General features: G+C 37.4%; 5 protein-coding genes across 5 annotated transcripts; 2 read left to right on the top strand and 3 right to left on the bottom strand.

The window, feature by feature from the left end:
* The first annotated feature begins 45 nt into the window (after positions 1-45).
* LOC101313810 (hsp70 nucleotide exchange factor fes1-like) lies at positions 46-1,059 on the top strand. The gene has a single exon (XM_004301115.1). The coding sequence runs from the start codon at positions 46-48 to the stop codon at positions 1,057-1,059; it is 1,014 nt and encodes a 337-aa protein (XP_004301163.1).
* A 648-nt stretch (positions 1,060-1,707) lies between these two features.
* Positions 1,708-4,402, top strand: LOC101315238 (nuclear ribonuclease Z-like). Its single transcript, XM_004299346.1, has 8 exons — positions 1,708-1,996; positions 2,537-2,699; positions 2,808-2,878; positions 2,964-3,059; positions 3,667-3,780; positions 3,867-3,935; positions 4,056-4,130; positions 4,203-4,402. Exons 1-8 carry the CDS (start codon positions 1,760-1,762, stop codon positions 4,275-4,277), a joined length of 900 nt encoding a protein of 299 aa, XP_004299394.1. The 5' UTR covers positions 1,708-1,759; the 3' UTR covers positions 4,278-4,402.
* Positions 4,403-4,840: 438 nt separating this feature from the next.
* LOC101314950 lies at positions 4,841-6,349 on the bottom strand. Its single transcript, XM_004299345.1, has 2 exons — positions 6,257-6,349; positions 4,841-6,170 (listed from the first exon to the last, which is right to left on the bottom strand). The coding sequence occupies exon 2, from the start codon at positions 6,157-6,159 to the stop codon at positions 4,978-4,980; it is 1,182 nt and encodes a 393-aa protein (XP_004299393.1). The 5' UTR covers positions 6,160-6,170; positions 6,257-6,349; the 3' UTR covers positions 4,841-4,977.
* A 3,321-nt stretch (positions 6,350-9,670) lies between these two features.
* LOC101313522 (tRNA-specific adenosine deaminase 2-like) lies at positions 9,671-12,766 on the bottom strand. Its single transcript, XM_004301114.1, has 7 exons — positions 12,689-12,766; positions 12,211-12,248; positions 11,898-11,964; positions 10,935-11,094; positions 10,737-10,833; positions 10,164-10,267; positions 9,671-9,945 (listed from the first exon to the last, which is right to left on the bottom strand). Exons 1-7 carry the CDS (start codon positions 12,764-12,766, stop codon positions 9,902-9,904), a joined length of 588 nt encoding a protein of 195 aa, XP_004301162.1. The 3' UTR covers positions 9,671-9,901.
* An 833-nt stretch (positions 12,767-13,599) lies between these two features.
* On the bottom strand, positions 13,600-18,946 carry LOC101314374 (delta-1-pyrroline-5-carboxylate dehydrogenase 12A1, mitochondrial-like). The gene is made up of 16 exons (XM_004299343.1): positions 18,627-18,946; positions 18,112-18,191; positions 17,806-17,909; positions 17,492-17,559; positions 17,257-17,314; positions 17,007-17,120; positions 16,565-16,648; positions 16,149-16,253; positions 15,918-16,031; positions 15,594-15,725; positions 15,407-15,496; positions 14,984-15,073; positions 14,702-14,911; positions 14,475-14,585; positions 14,197-14,276; positions 13,600-14,103 (listed from the first exon to the last, which is right to left on the bottom strand). Exons 1-16 carry the CDS (start codon positions 18,701-18,703, stop codon positions 13,965-13,967), a joined length of 1,656 nt encoding a protein of 551 aa, XP_004299391.1. The 5' UTR covers positions 18,704-18,946; the 3' UTR covers positions 13,600-13,964.
* Between the last annotated feature and the right edge of the window lie 744 nt (positions 18,947-19,690).

The following is a 19,690-nucleotide window of genomic DNA, read 5'->3' as shown; positions in this document are numbered from 1 at the left end:
GTTCTTTCTTTACTTCAAGAAGAAATTCAAACGATAGGAAAAACAATGGCCAGCGGTGGACCCAATTGGGAAGGATTGCTGAAATGGAGCCTAGCTCATTCTGATGGGACTAGCCCTAGCCGCAGTTTAACCGAAGAGGACCGTAAGTGGTTCATGGAAGCAGTGCAAGAGCAGACCATCGATGTGGTGAAGCGAATGAAGGAGATCTCTCTAGTAATGCAAACTCCGGAGCATGTTTTGGAAGATCAAGGAGTTACTCCAGCTGACATTGAAGATATGTTAGATGAGTTGCAAGAGCATGTTGAGACCATTGACATGGCCAATGATCTTCACTCGATAGGCGGGTTGGTTCCATTACTTGATTACTTAAAGAACTCCAATGCTAATATTAGAGCAAAGGCTGCAGAAGTTGTGACCACTATTGTGCAGAACAATCCAAAGAGCCAGAAACTTGTTATGGAAGCAAATGGCTTTACATGTCTGTTTTCTTTGCTCAAATCTGATCCTGTGGTTAATGTCCGAACCAAAGCGCTAGGTGCAATCTCCTCTTTGATCCGGCACAACAAACCTGGTGTCATTGCCTTTCGCAAAGAAAACAATGCATATGAAGCCTTGCGAGATGGTCTAGCTTCTGAAAGTCCAAGATTTCAGAGGAAATCCCTGAGTTTGATCAACTACCTACTCCGCGAGAATAGTTCTGACTGCATCATAGTAAACAAGTTAGGAGTTCCAGGCCTAATGGTGCAGCTTGCCTCTAGTACAGATGTAGACGTGCGAGAAGGTGCACTCCAGGGCCTTCTTGTGCTAGCTAGAGGGAAAACTGAAGGGGTCATAGAAGATGAGAAATTGAAGCAAGTTCTCCGAAAACGAATTGAAGATGTTGGAGCAGGTAGGGAGGAGAGGCAGCTGGTAGACTCCTTGTGGGATGCATGCTACAACGAGCCATCTCCTCTTCGCGAGAATGGGTTTCTTGTGCTCCCTGGGGAAGATGCGCCACCACCTGATGTTGCAAGCAAGCATTTTGAACCTGCTCTTAGAGCACTGGCTCCAAAGCCTTGAAGAAGCTTAAGCTATAGGCTTGTTGTTTATGCTTGATTTCTAAGTACTATTGCATCTGTTTGATTAGCTCATATATCATTACAGCAAAATGTTTTCCTTTCTTTTAATTAGATCAAGAAGGGTTTATATTTAATGGTTTATACTTTATCGTAGTATTGAAAAGGGTCTAGTTCTGGCATTACTGGAAATCTGGATTTGCAAAAGTTCATCGACTGTGTCAAATCCAACTTAACCAAAAAACTATACCACAACAAAGTTAAACAAATTTATATATCTGAAGAGCTCTCTAACCTCAAAAATTCAATTTTACTGGAAATTTTGATTCCTAAAATGTCAGCGAGACTTCCTCTATACACCTCATTAAGTTGTAATCTCCTCAATTGGTTTGATATCTAACATGTAAACTCTTAGCTGTAGCTTGGTTACCAAGTAATATGTATTATAAACACTCACCTTTGAACAAAGAGTTGAACTTGAATCAATGAAATACCAATTATACGTTAAAATTATAGAAATTTAATATTATCTAACGTGTTCTTTTATTTAGTCGTTTTTAAGGACACAAGCACAACACGAACTCTACACTCATGCCTATTAGCCTTGTCCGCTTAAAGTTTCAAACTTCAGACTCAGACCTCATCTAGTAAAGGTTTCTTCAAACTGTTCTGTCCAATTCTTTTTGTTCACTGGTTAGTCTAATATGGCCGGAAGCAGAAGCATAGGCTCAGAGCCAATCCAAGATTCCCCAGACCCAAATTCCAAGAAAGCCAGGGGTTTAACCATTGAAGGGTACCCAGTTGAGGGTTTATCAATTGGAGGCCAAGAAACCTGTGTCATCTTTCCGTCTCTCAAATTGTCATTTGATATTGGACGATGCCCACAACGCGCAATTGCCCAAGACTTCCTCTTCATCTCACATGCCCACATGGATCACATTGTATGAGCTTTCTTCTTTCATATTTGGGTTTTTGTCATTGCTTGTTTTTATGTTGATGGGTGTTTCTGATTAGTGAATTGATAAAGATAAGTTCTTTGATGATTTTGGGTTATGTATTGTTTGCTTTGTACCTGTGATCTTGGAAGATTTTAGCTTTCTGAAATCACTGCTCACTGAATCCACTTGGATGATGAACATGACTTGACTGGTAATGCATATTGTGTTTTCAATTTGCTAGTGATGTATATTGAATATAGTAAATGAGAGAACTACCTCAATCACTGGGTTATAATGCACTGTGTTTTTACATGGTTGGAGAAGATGGACTTGGTTTTGTGTTGGGCTTCATAGAATTGTGCTTTTTAGTGATTTCTCTCCTCTCAGATAATCCCTGAGTGCATGTACAGTTCCTATGCATCTTGTAAAACCTAATACATAAGCTCAGTTTTCATTATTTCCTTCCGTTAGCGTCAGTTGGGGGATGACCATTTTTTTTTATCAGTATCTGATCATTGTCGATTGTGCTTCACTTCTACGTAGGGAGGACTGCCAATGTATGTTGCAACTCGTGGGTTATACCGCATGAAGCCCCCAACGATCATTGTACCAAAGTGTATTAAAGAAGTGGTTGAAGAACTCTTTGAGGTGCACAGAAAAATGGACCAATCGGAGCTGAAGCATAATTTGATTGGCTTGGATGCTGGTAATTGCTGATTGTTTTTCAAATTCATCCACCAATTGACACTTTTTGTATCTTGTGCCTTCTTGCAGAATGGAGTTCGTGTTTATCTAATGCAGTTTATGTTTGCAGGAGAAGAATTCCATATAAGAAAGGATCTCAAAGTAAAAGCTTTTAGGACTTATCATAGAATACCAAGTCAGGTACATTAATCATCTTTCTCTTTTGAAGATCAAAAACTGTTGAGGGTTATTCTAGTACTAACTGGCTATGCGTTATTTGCGACAGGGTTATGTAGTATACTCGGTAAAACATAAACTTAAGCAGGAGTATGTTGGCCTATGTGGGACTGAAATTAAGAAAATGAAAGAATCAGGTGTGGAGGTGTGTTTCGAAATTCTTATATACCATACTTTGGCATCAGAATCTACTTGACTGCTCTTTCCCCTGATTTCCTTCTTTCAAATTCTTTCTTCTTCTTCTTTATTCAGATTATTTAGTTTTAGCTTCATGTTGTCATTCTTACTGTACCTTTCCAAAAAGCCAAAATTCTCCATCTTAAAAATACTTCATCATTGCAGACGGTTCCCCTCTGTTAGAATCATGGTAAAAGCCCCACTATGAACTTAAGGGATGCAACCATGCTAGTCCCACAAAACTATTAGCCCAAAGTTATTGACATCAAAATCCACAATTTGTAAACATAATAGGTGGACCAGACTCCACACACAAGAATTACTTAATGGTGTTAATGAAACCACTGGTATCGAATCTGATATTGTACCTCTCTAGTAGCTGTTATGTGTAAGATTGTTGAAATCTAAGACCCTGATATTTTAGACATACCGGTTTTGAAACTTTATGCATTTCTGGTAGTGGTGTTGCCTTATTCCGTTTGTTTTATTTGTAAACAAGTTTTCCATCTGCATTCACTTATCGTTGGGTCATTACTCATTAGTAGTTTACCAAGTTGGACTTTACTTTTTTGCAGATTACAAACATTTTGATAGAACCTCAAGTTGCTTTCACAGGAGATACCACGGCTGATTTCATAGTTGACAATAGCAATATTGATGTGCTGAGGGCAAAGATACTTGTCATGGAGGTACATTACTTTGTCACAAGTGATTGAGCATTAGTGAGGCTATTATATGGTCAAAGTATAATACGTGTTTCCTATTTCTCTTGCAGAGCACCTTCCTAGATGAGTCAATTACAGTGGAGCATGCAAGGGATTATGGACATGTTCATCTGTCTGAGGTTCAATCTCCAAAATCTTTTAGATTCTCTAGTGCTCGCCGTAATTTCTGTCTGATATTTGATGTGTCCATCTAGTCTCTAACTATTTAACCTTCTCCTTTTTGGATGACTCTTTTCCAGATAATTAATCACGCAGAAAGATTTGAAAACAAAGCAATTCTTCTTATTCACTTTTCAGCTCGATACACTGTAAACGTAAGACGATTAGTTTCACAGTTTGTCTTTGTCATCAATGACCTGTTAAACTCCATACTTCTGATTAACCAGGAAATTCAACAAGCTGTAGCGGCGTTGCCTCCTCCCTTAGCAGGGCGAGTTTTTGCACTTACAGAAGGTTTTTGATGACAAGCTGGTCTAGAGTTTTGTCTTTTCATGACATCAATTTGGCAACTTGAATTTGTGCGCTGAAGAAAAAGCACATGAGAAACCACCAATGCATCGCGGATATTCTCGCATAAGATCAAGATATGAGTGCAAGAGCATATAGTTGCAATCTTATTATTTCATTCACAAACACATGTCTGTCTTGTACAAATCTCATGTGTTTTTTTTTATAAGCAAATGCTGCAAATCGCATGTTGTCAGTAGCTCCACTTAATCTTACAAACAATGTTTATCACAATTAAAAACTGGCAAGGTATTGCTTTCAGTCACAGTCAATGAGATGATGCTCCCAAATTCATCTATTATACTGGTTTTGATTTTCATGGTTTGTTAGGGTGCGTTTGAAATGCATTTCCTATCAGATGATGCTGGTATTTCTACTGCATTTAGCAGATGACTTGGGAGCTGCCTGTTTTTCATCTTTGTTTTTTTGTTTTTTCATTTCATAATTTTATTCAACAGAAACTTGGCAAACAAAATAGAATTATAAAATGAAAGCTAGCATAATAATCATGAACGTTCAAAGTTCACTGTAACTGCAAAAATTCATTCATAACAAAATTCCAGTCATACTACAGTATTGATGGAGCCCAATATCACCGAAGAAACTTAGAAAGAATATTGATGAAACACCACCACAGAATCTGGTTTTGAGACCTTAAACTTCAGCTTTCAACTTATCAGCCACATTGGCCACAGAGTAGCAGAGCCTTGCTTCCAAGGTCAAGGAACCGACAACTTTGTTTATAGACCTCAGCTCTTCGTGAAACTCCGGATGCAACACCAACGCAGAGTAATTCTCATCCAGCACCACCCCAGTGCATTTCAGAACATCTTCAAGTTTCGGAACCCAATCACAAGCCTTCAAACCCAATGTAGTTGATGCCTTGTGGCATGGACCTGCCTGAGGAAACCTCTCGTACTTCTTCAGCCACTTCCCCAAATACCGAAGCAAACTCACCATCTCTTTCCCACTCAACTTACTAACCGCAGACGACAATATCACCTCATCAACATTCTTTGACACCAACAAATAATGCAAACAGAGTTCCGCGGAAGAGAACCCATCATACGCCACCATAAGCAACACCGCAGCCTCTTTTGCCATGCAAAGTTTCTTCCCGGACAGACTCCTATCACTAGCCTTCTCCGCGGCCAACAAGGCTTGGCTCTCCCATTCCTTCCTCACCTCCACAATGCTATCATAAGCATCCTTAGTTGGACTAAGAAAATACTTCAAGATCATCACCAACTCCGACGATCCAAGATCAGACGCATACCTCAAACACATACAAACCAACTCTGTCCTCCTCTTTGCCACAATCTTTGCAACCAAATCCTTATAACAAGAACTCGAAACAAGCCCATTTGCAATCAAAGTCCCCACTAACTCCCAAACCTCCAACACAACACAAGCCTCCAAAACCAAACCAGCAACATCCTTCCCCATATACTCCCTAACCTTCTCAACCAAAACCAATGTATACCCCTCATTACTAGAATCAACAACCCCAATCGAAACACCGACCTTGTCCCTAATCTTCTCAAGAAATGCGTTCACCATTCCCAAGAACTCAGCTCTGTCAAACTTAACTGGGTTCTTGAGCTTCTTCTTGAGCTTGGTAGTGAACTTCTTACCCAACTCAATGAGCTCTGAATCGGTCTGTGAAATTTCCCAACCATTAAGAGGAATTGCGGCTGAGATGGGATTTGGATCGTCGAGTTTGGGCTTCAAATTGGGGAAGATAGAATCTGGGTCGAGAACAATTGGGTATTCTGATGGGGAATAGAGCGATTGGGACTCGGCTGAAGCCTTGGTGATTACTTCCAGCAATGACATGATTTTAAACTCTAAAAGATTGCAGAGAAAGTAAGATGAATATGAAGATATGATTGGCAATTGTAAGAAAGAAAAGGGTTTCGGAAGATTGACGAACCTGGAGAGGAGTAAAGTGGCGGCAGCAAAGAGAAGGAAAGGTAGAGCTGAGTTGATGTTTAGAGCAAAGAAGAAACACGCAGGGTTTTAGGTCTAGCGGAGAAAGAAGAAGAGGGTTTATATCTAGTATGGGCCGCTGTTAGAGTTTGGGCCTAGCCCATTTTTCATTTTGGTTTACATGATCCACGATCTGTTAGTCGGGAAGCCTGAACCCGACGGAGAGTCGTCGGGACAACAGTTACACCTACTTGTTCGACACTATTCTGCCCTTCTAAAAGGAGAAGTTGTCTAACCTTTTTATTTGTTTGTGTTATTTTGATCAGTTATTTTCACTACTTGTTTGTTTGACATCACTAACCTTCTCCCAAGGAAGAATATCAATGTTGCCAATGCCGCTAAATTCTTCGCAAGCTAGTGAACTACAACTCTATTGCAAATTTTTTGAGTTTCGGTAATTAGCTTCGTTTAATAGAGAATCTTGACCACTTTTTCTCCTAAGTTGTAACAACGGAATGTACGTAGGTCTCCGGTATGGACTAAATAAACTGTTGAATGTTTAATTATTCTTTTCTTGTCTTTCACATATAAATCGAAATTTTTCTTAATATAGAAAAAAATGTTTTAGGATATTCTATGTGTGTTTTGGCTTTATGTCATCATAATATATAGTTAGAATATGACTATGTATTCATTATCATTACCATATTGGTACTTTGTAATTCTCTATATAAAAAATTTCTATCAATAAATAAGATATAACTCTTTTCACTATTCTCTATTCTCAAATCTCTCTTACTAGATCACGTTATCAGTACTTGACTCAAATCTTGAGCTAATAGTTAATTTTTCAAAACCCTAAAAATCGTTTTTCAAAACAAAAAAAAATATTTTTTTTCATCCTCGTCTCTGTTGCCCCACCCGACCGTCGGCCTCGCTTCTGATCGTTGTCTTTCCCTGCCCTCCTTCTCGACTTTCCCCGATCAAGCATCCAAGCTTTTTCCCAAGAATTTATAAGGTAAGTTTTCAAGGTATACTATAAAAGTTCTTTAAATTCCAACTAAAATCAGGAGAGATAAAGTGTCTTCTCTCTTTCTTCATCCCCATTTTATGCTTGGGTCTATGAAAATTGCAGGTTAAAAATCCCGGACTTTTTTCCCGTGTCCAAAGTTGTGTTTGATCAACTTTAGTTCTATATTTCGAAGGTGTGTTTGATCACCTTCACCTAATTTTTTTCGGGTCGTGTTTGATCGACTCCAGACATATATTATAGGGTTGTGTGTGATCAACCCTCGTGAGACAACCCAAAGTAATAAGCATCGTATTTGAGTATCCTTCGAGTCTCTATAAAAGAAAACTAATACGACTGACTTTTTCATGTTTAGATTGACAAATGAATAGAATTTGATGTCCTCGATGCCCATGGTACTGAGTACCATCAATGGGTGTCAGATATTGAGCAAACTTTTATTGCTAAAGATCTTACTGAGACCATATTCCCCGATCCGAATCAGGAACCGCCTCATAAAAGAACAAAATCTCAGGCGCTTATGTTCCTAAGAAAACATATCGATCCTACATTATGCACATAGTATCAATCAAAACATGATCCGAAAGAATTATGGGATGCCCTCGCTGAACATTTCGGCAATATTCATTCAACCCTGCTTTTGGAGTTACTTGCTCTATGGGATAAAATCCGGCTATTGGATTACAAGCGGGTTGACAATTTCAAATTTCAATCGTGATATGCTTTGCCTACAAGCTCAACTGAGCTCATGTGGGGTCGAGAAAAGTGAAGAAGATATGATAAAAAAAACATTCTCAACTTTCCCTACCGTTACTAAGATCCTGATGAACCTAAGGCAACAGGTAACATATCAGCATAAGGTTTTGTTTTTCTCCTACGATCAAAGTTTAGTTTTTCTGTTAACATGTCATCATGATCTTAGCAGCAGTAGAGAAAATCGAGAATGTTTTATTTATCATATCTTCTTCACTTTTCTCAACCTCATATGAGCTCAATTGAGCTTGTAGGCAAAGCATATCACGATTGAAATCGTCAACCCACTTGTAATCCAATTGTCGAATTTCATCCCATCGAGCAAGTAACTACGGAAGCAAGGTTGAATGAATGTTTCCGAAAGTTCGGCGAGGGCATCCCATAATTCTTTCGAATCATGTTTTGATTGACACTGCCTGTGCAATGTATGATCGATATGTTTTCTTAGGAACATAAGCGCCTGAGATTTTGTTCTTTTATGAGGCGATTCCTGATTCAGATTGGGGAATATGGTCTTAGTAAGATCTTTAGCAATAAAAGTTTGCTCAATATCTGAGATCCATCGATAGTACTCAGTACCATGGGCATCGAGGACATCAAATTATATTCCTTTGTCCATCTGCACACAAGAAAAAGCCAAGTCGTATTAGTTTTCTTTTATAGAGACCTGAAGGATATTCAAATAAGATGCTTATTACTTTGGTTTGTCTCACGAGGGTTGATCACACACAACCCTCTAATATATGTCCGGAGTCGATCAAACCCGACCAGGAAAAATTAGGTGAAGGTGATCAAACACACCTTCGAAATATAGAACCAAAGTTGATCAAACACAACTTTGGACCCGGGGAAAAAGTCCGGGATTTTTAGCCTACAATTTTCACAGACCCAAGCATAGAACAGGGATGAAAAAGGGGAGAAGGCAATTTATCTCCCCTGATTTTAGTTGGAATTTAAAGAACTTTTAAAATATACCTTGAAAACGTACCTTAGAAATTCTTAGGAAAAGCTTGGATGCTTGATCGGGGAAAGTCGAGAAGGAGGACCGGGAAAGACAACGATCAGAAACAAGGCTGACGACCGGGAGGCGGCGGTTGGGTGCGGCGACAGATACGGGGCCAAGGCAGGGCCGAAAAAAAAAAAAGTTATTTTTGAAAAACGACTTTTAGGGTTTTGAAAAATTGATTATTAGCTCAAGGTTTGAGCCAAATACTGATAACGTGATCTAGTAAAAGAGGTTTGAGAATACAAAGTAGAGAGAATCGTGAAAAGAGTTGTATCTTATTCATTGATATGAGCCTTTTATATAAAGAATTACAAAGTACCAATATGATAATGATAAAAATACATAGTCCTATTCTAACTACATATCATGATGGCATAAGATCAAGGCACACATATGAAATATCATATAATAGAAAGTAAATTTTAATAGAAATATCATATAATAGAAAGTAAATTTTCTGACAACAGCATAGAAGTATAGAACATGATCTAGAAAGAAAAGTTGGACAAACAATTCTTCTAGATTTAGTCATATATACAATATATTTCTCCAACGCCTCTCACTGTCTTTCTAAGTTCTAACAGAACTTTTACACGAACACACACAAAAAAAAAAGAAAAAAAAAGGGTCTTCTCTTTCATCTATAAGCCCTTCCTGCAAACCTTAAGAACTAGTCTTTTTTTAACAGAGAACCTCAAGAACTAGTTAGAAACCAACACAAAAAGAGCAGAACAGAAGAGTTGCAGAAACAGAGACTGCACTGAGCCAGGCAAATTAAACTTGTCCAAAGAAAATAACAAACCTAAAGAGAAATGAACTTGAACAGAATCGCCACTATAAACTACTAAATCCTTACATATTCATTCTATGGCCTGGTGAACGAGAGGTCTATGAGGCTTTGGAGCTGAAACAAACCAAACAATATGCATTAGAGACATCAAGAGTATCTTAAATAATGAATAGTAAATACTTCAACTAGGAATAGTAACAAGTCTTATTTGGATGCATTTTAAACCTGCTACATATTGGGATGAAGTATGAATTCAATCGAGAAGCAAGTATGAACAATTATCCAATCTGAATGCAGTCAAAAATAACATAAATCATTCGCAAACAAGATACCATTAGGGTTTCCTTGCTCATAGAAATTGCGGAAAAGAGAGACTGCTTCTGATGCCATTATCCCTCCAGTGCATTTGAAACTTTTCCCCTGTGGTACTCCATCGCTATACAACAAAAAGAAAGTAAGTGACTGATGCAACGATCATCTTGAGTAGAAAATAACAGAACCAAGGAACTGTTCAAGGCTTAAATATTACTGTGATTCAACTTATGCACAATTCCAGCAAATCAGGTAAAAGAGAACATGGTGCCTAGAAAATGTTACTGATGCAACCTTCCCATCATGGCTGCTGACACTCAATGTTTCTTACATCTGTTTACACCCATTATACGAAAAGATGATAAAACTCTACAGCACTAAACTCAATTAAGAAATCACCAAAAAGGATATAAAATTTAAACTTGCCGCTACAGCCAACTAAATGGTGAATCCTGTTTCTGTATGATGGGTTTGTTTTTACCATCTAACTAGCTACAACCATATCAATTTTAAACACAATCAGTCTGCCACTACTAGAGACCACCAAAATCTGTGTCAATTTTTTGCCTAAGGTGTTAAGTTCAGATATGGACCTCATGACTGGCTCGGAGCTACTAGAATGCAATGACAGTACTGATCCGCACCCACCAAATTTGTCATTAGCACAGCCATAAAATACTTCCTTGATACCTGACCATGGGGAGATAGCCATACATAATCAAGATTGGAAAGAAAAGAGAAAGAGAGAAGTTTCATCATATCACTAGAAAACTATGACACAGAGAGCATACCAACAATTGATAAAGATGCTGCACACATTATGCATGGTTCACATGTGACATAGAGGTTACAATTTGAAAAATTTTCAGCAACTTCTAACGTTGAAAGCCTCTTTTCTCTCCATTGCTCAAGAAGAATGTCAATGGCTTCCATCTCTGCATGTCTTGTAGCCTGCACTTTTAGGCAAGCACAGAAGCCCATAGATTTTAATTTCCACATTCTTATGTAAGGATGGACTTGATACATCCGAACAAGGAAAAGAATTTCCAAATCATGCTCATACAAATTAGTAGACGCACCACACACAAGAGAGGTGCAGTCTGATTGATGTAGAACAAATCAACACATTGAAGTTTTTGTATGCAGTATCCTGGAATTTATGGAAAGAGGAAGTGATGGCTAGAAAGTGGGTTTAATTACATCACCAGACATTTTCTTTAATGAACTTATTTAATTGGACATGAATGATGTGTTCTCCCCTCCTGATAGACGAAGGGAATACACCTGGCTACTAAGTCCTTGTAAAAATGATCATTACATAAGTGCAGACACTCATCGTAAATAAACAAAGAAATGGAAGGAACTAAAGTTGCTTTAATCTAAGATCAAAATCCAAACAAAAGAAATGGAATCATCTACTTAAGCATTTAGCATGCCCTGTAATTAAACGTACAGAGAACATATAGTCTAGTTCCAACTAGCTGCAGTAGTCTTGGTCATCCCAAAAACAATGTCTGAAAATGTGCATCATATGAGCCCTAAACTTTCATGCTAATCCAAGAGAAAACTGTGTGGGGATAAGATACACTTGTAATATTGGAAGCTATCTTAATACTGTATGAAGCAAACTAAAGAGGGGTGACCATGTATAAGTCAGAAATTGTCAGTAGGTAGATAAAGTTTTCAGAAACTAACAATAGAAAGCAACACCAGAATCAAAGTTTGAAACTAAAAGGAACTGATGGGAAATTTACATTTCGTGTCTCATTAGTTCGATTCCTTCCACAAGCTATGACCTTCCCATCTTCAACAATCACACAGCTGATCAATCAGAGAAAAGAGTGCACTGGTATTGTTACCTTGACATTTAACAAAAGAAGCAGATTCTAAACATTCTAATTTTCCTGATCAATAGAATGATACCTAGTCAATCTTCAATATTTTGACTTAACTGGAAAAATCTAAAAGTTATGTGAACAAGAAAAGGGATAAGAAGGTGAACTTAAAACAGAAATACAATATTTAATGCAACACAACACCAGTTTATAAGACATAGAAACGGCATACCCAACAGGAACTTCAAGGCTATCCAAAGCAAGCTTTGCCTACATAAATCAGTACCAGATATAGGAGTTAAATACCGTTTATGCAAGCAAACTTATTACTAGGAGTAAGAAAAAACACACAGAAACACACGCATATATCTAATTATAAAGCAGCAGAAAGTAAAGACATCATATCCACATTAGGCCCAGTACTATTTCCAATTTTCCATCGCCAGAAGGCAAAATTCTTTTATCGATGGAAATGTCAGCCAGCTTATTGGAACTACCAAATAGCACCAACAACCACACCTGACCAAGCTACAAAAGGACCAGAATGAGGTCTCAGAGTTGTACATAAATCTCAGTGAATAGCAGACAGTAACTTAACCAGACTAGTAGTCCACCATTGAAATTCAAGCCGCATCATATCCTCAATATTAAAGCCTTTAGTTCTTAATTGACCAGAAAAGCTTAGTACTTGTGAGAAGTTTAAACAATACCTGTTCTATAGCAAGCTCCATAAATTTAAGGGTATCATCATTAGGTTTATCTTCTGATTCTTCTCCAAGAGATGCCATCTACTTGGGCGAGATACTGCAAATGCATATTCAAAGATTTGTATTCAAGCCAGCCTGAATTTGCCACCAAAGAAAAAGGCAACTGTCTTCTTTTCCTTTTCTTTGTTTTTGAATCTCTATTTTTATTGAAGACATCAGTGCCTATATTAAACGTACGAACCTGTAGAGGCGCGGGAAGTTTCCGGTTCGGTTGTGGAGGCAAAGCTGAGATCTTGTTGAGCAAAGAAACGCAAGGTTTTATGAAGAAGATAGGGGTTTAACCACATAAATAGGCTTAACCCATTATTCATTTTAGAGCAATTGTCTTGGGCTATTCATCAAGTTGACTAGTTGAGTAACTGGAAATCAACAGTCTTCAACTCTTTACAGTCTTTACTACTTATCAATACCATCTTCTTGTCTTGTTTCAAGGTTTCAAAGTTAAAAACCACCACAGTCCACAAATGGTCAAGTTGGTAAGAACCTAGACGTAAAACCCTTATACCCAAATTCAAATCCTAGCCGACATTAATTAGAGTTAAATCCCAATTTATTCTTGATGATCAGAGAGATGAAACGTTTTGACATAATCTCTCGACGCGGATTAGTCTTTAGGCCTGAAATTTTTTTGAGAATACCGTCGTTGATACTCTAAAAAATAAAAAATAAAAAATCAAAGTTAAAAAGAAAAAGTTAAATTTAAGCTCTATTTTACGATCCACACATTATTTCATTTTTTAATAACTTAAATCTTGTTTTTAGTAGATGTTTTGTCTTTTTGTGTAAACTTTAACTAAAACAGAAAAATGAGAACTTTAACTAAAACAGAAAAATGAGTGTGTGGATTGTGGATTGTAAAACCAGGAAGGCAAATTTCACCCCCTTAATTTGTAATCCTTCAGACAATCGAACTATAAGTTCATGGTATAATGGGATTCTGGGTTCTCATCTAGTTAAATCTAAGCATCGAGGCATATACATGCGGATGGGGCTTTTCATAATCAAATTGTAATTATCCAATGTTCCTCTCACAAGCCAATATCACAGAAATGAAACAGAGGACTAGAAAAACCCCTTTTATTCTGAAGTTCAGTAAATAGCCAAAGGCTCAATGTTCTGCAACAGTGATGTGATTGACCCCATGATTACATGATGTTAACTCACACAGTAAACTAAAGGCCGCTGTGCTCTTCTCTTCTGGACCTGTCCCTAATGACTCTTATGTAGAAGGTGGAAGTTCCCACTGCTTTGGCATTGGACCGACATCATAGATGATTTCTCTATGGCAAGACCAAACGAGCTTTATTGCCTCTGGGGTCCCGATGCCAGCGCCCAGCGGATCTCCAGCTGGTCCAAACCTGTGTCACATCATCGTTTTGGTATATGTAAGTACTTGGCAATGTTCTCATGGGAGTAACTGAAATTATAAAAAAAAAAAAAAATGTACCCACCAGTGATTCTGTGGAGCCCCAGTTGTTCTTGCTCTCAGTCCAGCATAAGTAGTCCCGTTTACCGTGTTGCCAAGAACTTCCTGCACAGAGTAGCAGAATAATTTCTAAAAATAAAAAATAAAAACTGTACAAAAAAAGTCTTCTGGAGCAGAAGCAAAGACATGGACAGTGACTTCTTGTGCACATCTAAATTGTAAACTTGTAATAATGTTGGGCAGAATTAACAGAAATCTGTGATTGTATAGAATACCAATATAAGGACAGTAGTGAATTCTTGCCTGTTGAAAGTAGGGGTCGTTTGACACGACAGCAGCTGTTAAATGTGCATTCATCCTCTCTAGAGCATCTAACACCAATGGCAGTTGATCTTTCTTATACTCAGTGACAACCTAGTCACAAGTATATTAACATCAGTAGCAGTCAGCTTCTAGCAATTAAAAGGTAAGATGAAGTTGGTACATCAGTAAATAAAGAAGAACTTCAGTTACATGTCTTTTCTCGCTACCTGGAATGGCCCAAAAATTTCTCTTGTTACAAGTTCATAATTATTTTCCTTCAACATTTCTTCAAGTGGAACATAAATGGCCGTAGGCTGAATAGCACCATATATAGGTGGAATGGAATGATTCTCTAAAGGTTTGCCCCCAAAGAGTAGCTTTGAACCTGGTATCTGAAGCAATTTATTCGCATGATCTAGCATTGTTTCAGTTGTCAACTGCAACAGTATAAACTCGTGTAAGAGATATGTTGTTAAATTAGTACAGGGCAAGACAAAAACCATACTCACTGTTAGGACAGGGCCAACTGTTAAATCTTCTAACTTCCTTCTCTCAGCCAGATCTTTCATTTTGGAAAGAAGTGAAGTCTTAGACCAGTTCTGCATAACAAAGTAGAAGAATACTCAACAAAACATATACACAGATTGGTGAATCTCAAAATGTGTCAACAATGACTTCCTACTGTCTTACACTATTGGTGTAGAGTTTTAACTTCAACACTTGGTACAACGTAAGGAGATATCACTTAAAAGTTAAAGCTTCTAGTGTTGCACTAAAGACTAGTAAATATGAGGGGCGAAGTATTGATAGGAATACCAGGGTTTTGAACCCCTCTCCATACCCGAAGTCCTAACTAACTACTATTATATATGATCCAATTACAGATGTAAAGTACAATATAAGATTAGGAAGAACATAAAGGAGAACCTCACCTCATGCATGAAGAGAATTGATTGCGCAGAGCACTTCTGACCACTGCATGCATATGCATCCTGATCACAGACCCACGCAACATAGTCCTCCTGACATTCAGAAACCAAAAACAGAGACAACCGATGAAAGTCACTTTACAAAGAAAGTTGTGCATAATACAGAAGCACAAAACTTGATTCAAGAAACCTCATGGACGTCGGGCCCTAATATCTTCCAGTCAAATCCTGCATCTTCTAATTTAACACGTCCCTTCAGGTCAGCAACCAACTTCTCTGCTACTCTTGAGCTACCCGTGAAGAGGGTCATTCGTGGATTTGCCTGTTGAAGCAATAGCAGAAAAACACTTCACTATAGATAAGTTATTTTAACCTCCATGTAGCATAATCTCCATGAACCACACATATACTGTCAAAATCTATGAGCAATTTCTGTTATTATTAATAATAATACATTTGCAAATAATATATCACTTTTTTTTGGATAAAAAAAAATATAGCACTTTGAAGCAACCTTCAATAACAGTTTGTTCATTGTCTTCCCATCAGAGTTGATGAAGTCAACATCCTCTACTGGTAACCCACAGTAATGAAGCAGCCTCATCATTTGGTCCATAACAAGGCTTACCTACAAAATCACCAGGAACTTAAAATGTAATGTAAATGACTTAGAATGTAACACTAGTTGCTGAAGAACCATAATTATCCTCCAAAAACAGAACCAAAAGAACATTTACTTCCATACCTTGCTATCCACTTTTAGAATTGGTTTGTTACCCATATAAAGTGCACCCATCAACTGAAGTACGGGAATTTCTAGTGGAAAATTGAAGGGAGTAACTACTGCAACCTGCACAAAAGATATTTATGTATCAAAATATGAAACTAAAATATGAACCATGAACTACTCACAAACAAGTCTTTCTTATGAATCAAAAGTTCGTATAAAGTCATAGAATAGTAAAGGGATGCATCTATCTTCATGTGGTAATCTTTCCTTTTTCAAAACAAAACCTGGATACTGCATCAAGCACACATCGCTTACAATTACATTGTATCTCCTCAAACAGGAGTTACTGGATTCTTGTAAGTGTCTACCTTGAACATCCCTAAAAACAATGGTCCTTAATAAATTTTATTATGTTCAAAGATAGCACTTACAGGACCGTAAGGCCAACGGTAACCATTACTTTGCTGGCCAAGATGATTTCCAGGCACCGCGAAAGACCTTGCAAGGAAACGGACCTGCCACATGTGTTAAAAGTAAACAAAGTTAGAGAAACTTGAGTTGTAGAAGACAATTTGTAAAACACGTCCAATTCATTATAGCTATAGCTCTATGCTGTACTTGAAATTAAACCTAGGATTAAAATATCATTCTACAGCCATCCTATGTAGGAAAATCTTAGGCATAAATGTGACAGACTGTCATGTGATACTTGGTTAGTACTGTATCTATACTGATGAGCACGGGGCAATCAATCACAGATCATCCAATATTCCAACTTTTATGAGTCTTAATCTCTCTCTGCATCTTTCTTTTCTTCTTTCTTTTCCACCAACAACATTATAGTATTATACTGAATACTTATGTTCATTGTACCTGATCACCAGAGAAATTCTCCAGAAATTTTTGAGTTACATAAACTTCACCATAGGCCTGCTGGTAGCTCTTTGGAGCAACCCTTTGAATTAATCTTGTGAAGAAATCAGCAACCTGAAAGCCGTATGATGTGAAGTTAATTGCCGCAAAATAACTTTTTTACATCAAAAGCTAAAAGTGCATTAGTCTTTAGATAAATGTACGATAGAGGTAAAAAGAAAATATTGTCCTTTTTATATTAACCTGTTACCTTTGGCAGAGAAAGCATGGTAGCTGCCTTTGCAGATATGTCTCCATACATAAGATACCTATAATAAAGGGTCTATCAGTCGTCATTTTTGTTTGAAAGCTTATGAATATCACTACCAAGTTCTACAAAATGGAAAATTTTGATGAAAATTTTTTTACCCTCTACAGGATATCTGTTTGAGAATTAGGCGACAAATAATGCCCAAATTTTTTTACCGAGGATAAAAAACACGAACCTCTCTGGTGATTTGAACGGATTATGAAGACCATGTTTGGGGCAGTTGGACAAGCTCTCCACAAAGGGCTGCAACAGCAGTCCAACAGTAAAAAAGAATTCAGTAAAGGTACAGATACAGTCACATAACAAACTGAAGTACCTAAAGCATTAACATTAATAGGTTTTGATAAAAAGACAGAAGGCGTTCCAGCAAGTTCTAAAAGTATTAAGCGCAGAAGGGTTTTGGTTACCTAATATATTGGCTCAGCCATGAGAATGATTGGTTTGTAAAGAGCAACAAGGATACTTGTACACTATATTCAACAGGCATACCTGAATTCCTGTTTCATCAATTTCAGCAACTTTAATGAACGGTTCCCCGTTTAATGGATCCACAATAGTGTTCCATGTAGAAGATTTCGTCCATTTACCCTTCACTAAAAATGAAAACATTTTATTTTCAATAGACATCAACATCAGTGAAGGTCCATAGATCATAATGCAACAAAGAAAGTAACATGAAATGATCAATAATGATGAATTACTCCAATAAATTACACTTGATGAATCATCTTATAATTGCTCCCGTGTTTAAGTCTCCGGTAATCTCCAAGACCAATATTATTTACAGAAACATACCTATGTTATGTACTTCAGCAGGCAGGGAACCCGATATTTCTTCAGCCTCAACAGTTGCAAAGGGTAAAGAATGAGCCGATCTGTCATAAGACATAACTAAATATCTTTACAAAGAAATTCAACTGTATAAAGTACAATAGCATTTCTTAACCAATCCTCGGCATGTTTTTTCAAATACAAAAACAAACTACTACGGACGAATATCATATCAATCCCCTCATATTTAAACCCCATATGAGCATGTAATGAGTACTCACTCATTACATTGTTACAGAAACAAATTGAACCACTGTAAAACTCGTATTCCTTGACCAAAATCCAATCTTTAAACCCTCATCCATCATTTAGGATCAAATTATTTTCAGCCAATGCAAAAGATTGAAACTTCATCACATCTAAGAAACCCAACATCCAAAAATGGTCCATAATCATCATCGCAATACAAACCCAACCCAGACATAATCATCGAAAACCCAGAAAATATTATCTAAGCAGAAAAAAAAAAAACATTATACCTTGAGAGATTAAAAGAAGTAAACCAGCTTAGGGCTGTTTTGGGCACTCTGGTTCTGCTAGCCAGAATTCCATTCATGGTGACTGGCTATGCTGATACAAACGTAAGACTTGACTAAAGGGAAGACAACCTATGTATGATCAGATTGAACCTCTGAGCGAAAATGGTCTGGGTTTTCCAACAAGGCTGTCTCTTTCAGGTGGAGGATTGAAGTGCCACTTTCAGTCAGCTCAGTCTGTCAAATTGATCAAATCGGAATGGTAAAAGATCCAAAGAGAGATTGAGAGAATGAGTCACTCACTAGTCAGTACATACTGACACATATACCTATAATATATTCACGGAGATTTGTAGTGGCAGGTGGCGCATGGATGATGGTTTAGCAAGATTGTGGGCTTGATTGTGGATTACTGGGATAGGGCTGGTTTTATTCAGTTTTGGATAGTTTGTTGGTGGACTGCTTCCTCCAAAATTAAACTGGGGCAAAATGATAAATCTTTGTTGAGGCAAATGGCTTCACTTCATAATCATGCACTTAAACAAATTGGGACGTATCTATAATTTGAATATGGGGCGGGCTAAAATTATTTGTGTTCAATTTCTTTTGAGCGAAGTCCACAATTTTTGTAAGTGTCTTCATAGCCTAACGCAAGAACAAAACAGAGTAAAAGAAGAAAATGAAGCATTGAAAAAAGGGTGCGTCTATTGCCACCCCACAAACCACTTTGTTCACCCCACGTTCTCTTCACACCCCACTTATATATTTTTAATTGTAAGTCTACTTTGTTCACCCGTTTAAAATACTTAAAATACCCTTTTTCCCATTTTTTCTTTGTTCACCCTAAATTCTTTTTTCACCCTACATATATTTTTTTTCAATTTCAGATTTGTTTTGTTCACCCTACATTCGATCTCTTCTCACCCCACTTATATAATTTTTAATTTTAATTTTAATTTACTCTATTCACCAATTTGCAATACACACGATATCAGCCTCTTCCAATGTCATTGAACTTCAAAAACAAAATGAAATTGAAGAAAACCAATAAGATTAATATCATTTGG

Source organism: Fragaria vesca, linkage group LG5 (assembly GCF_000184155.1).
Source record: "Fragaria vesca subsp. vesca linkage group LG5, FraVesHawaii_1.0, whole genome shotgun sequence".
Classification (NCBI taxonomy): domain Eukaryota; kingdom Viridiplantae; phylum Streptophyta; class Magnoliopsida; order Rosales; family Rosaceae; genus Fragaria; species Fragaria vesca.
This window is presented reverse-complemented; position numbering and strand designations above follow the sequence as displayed.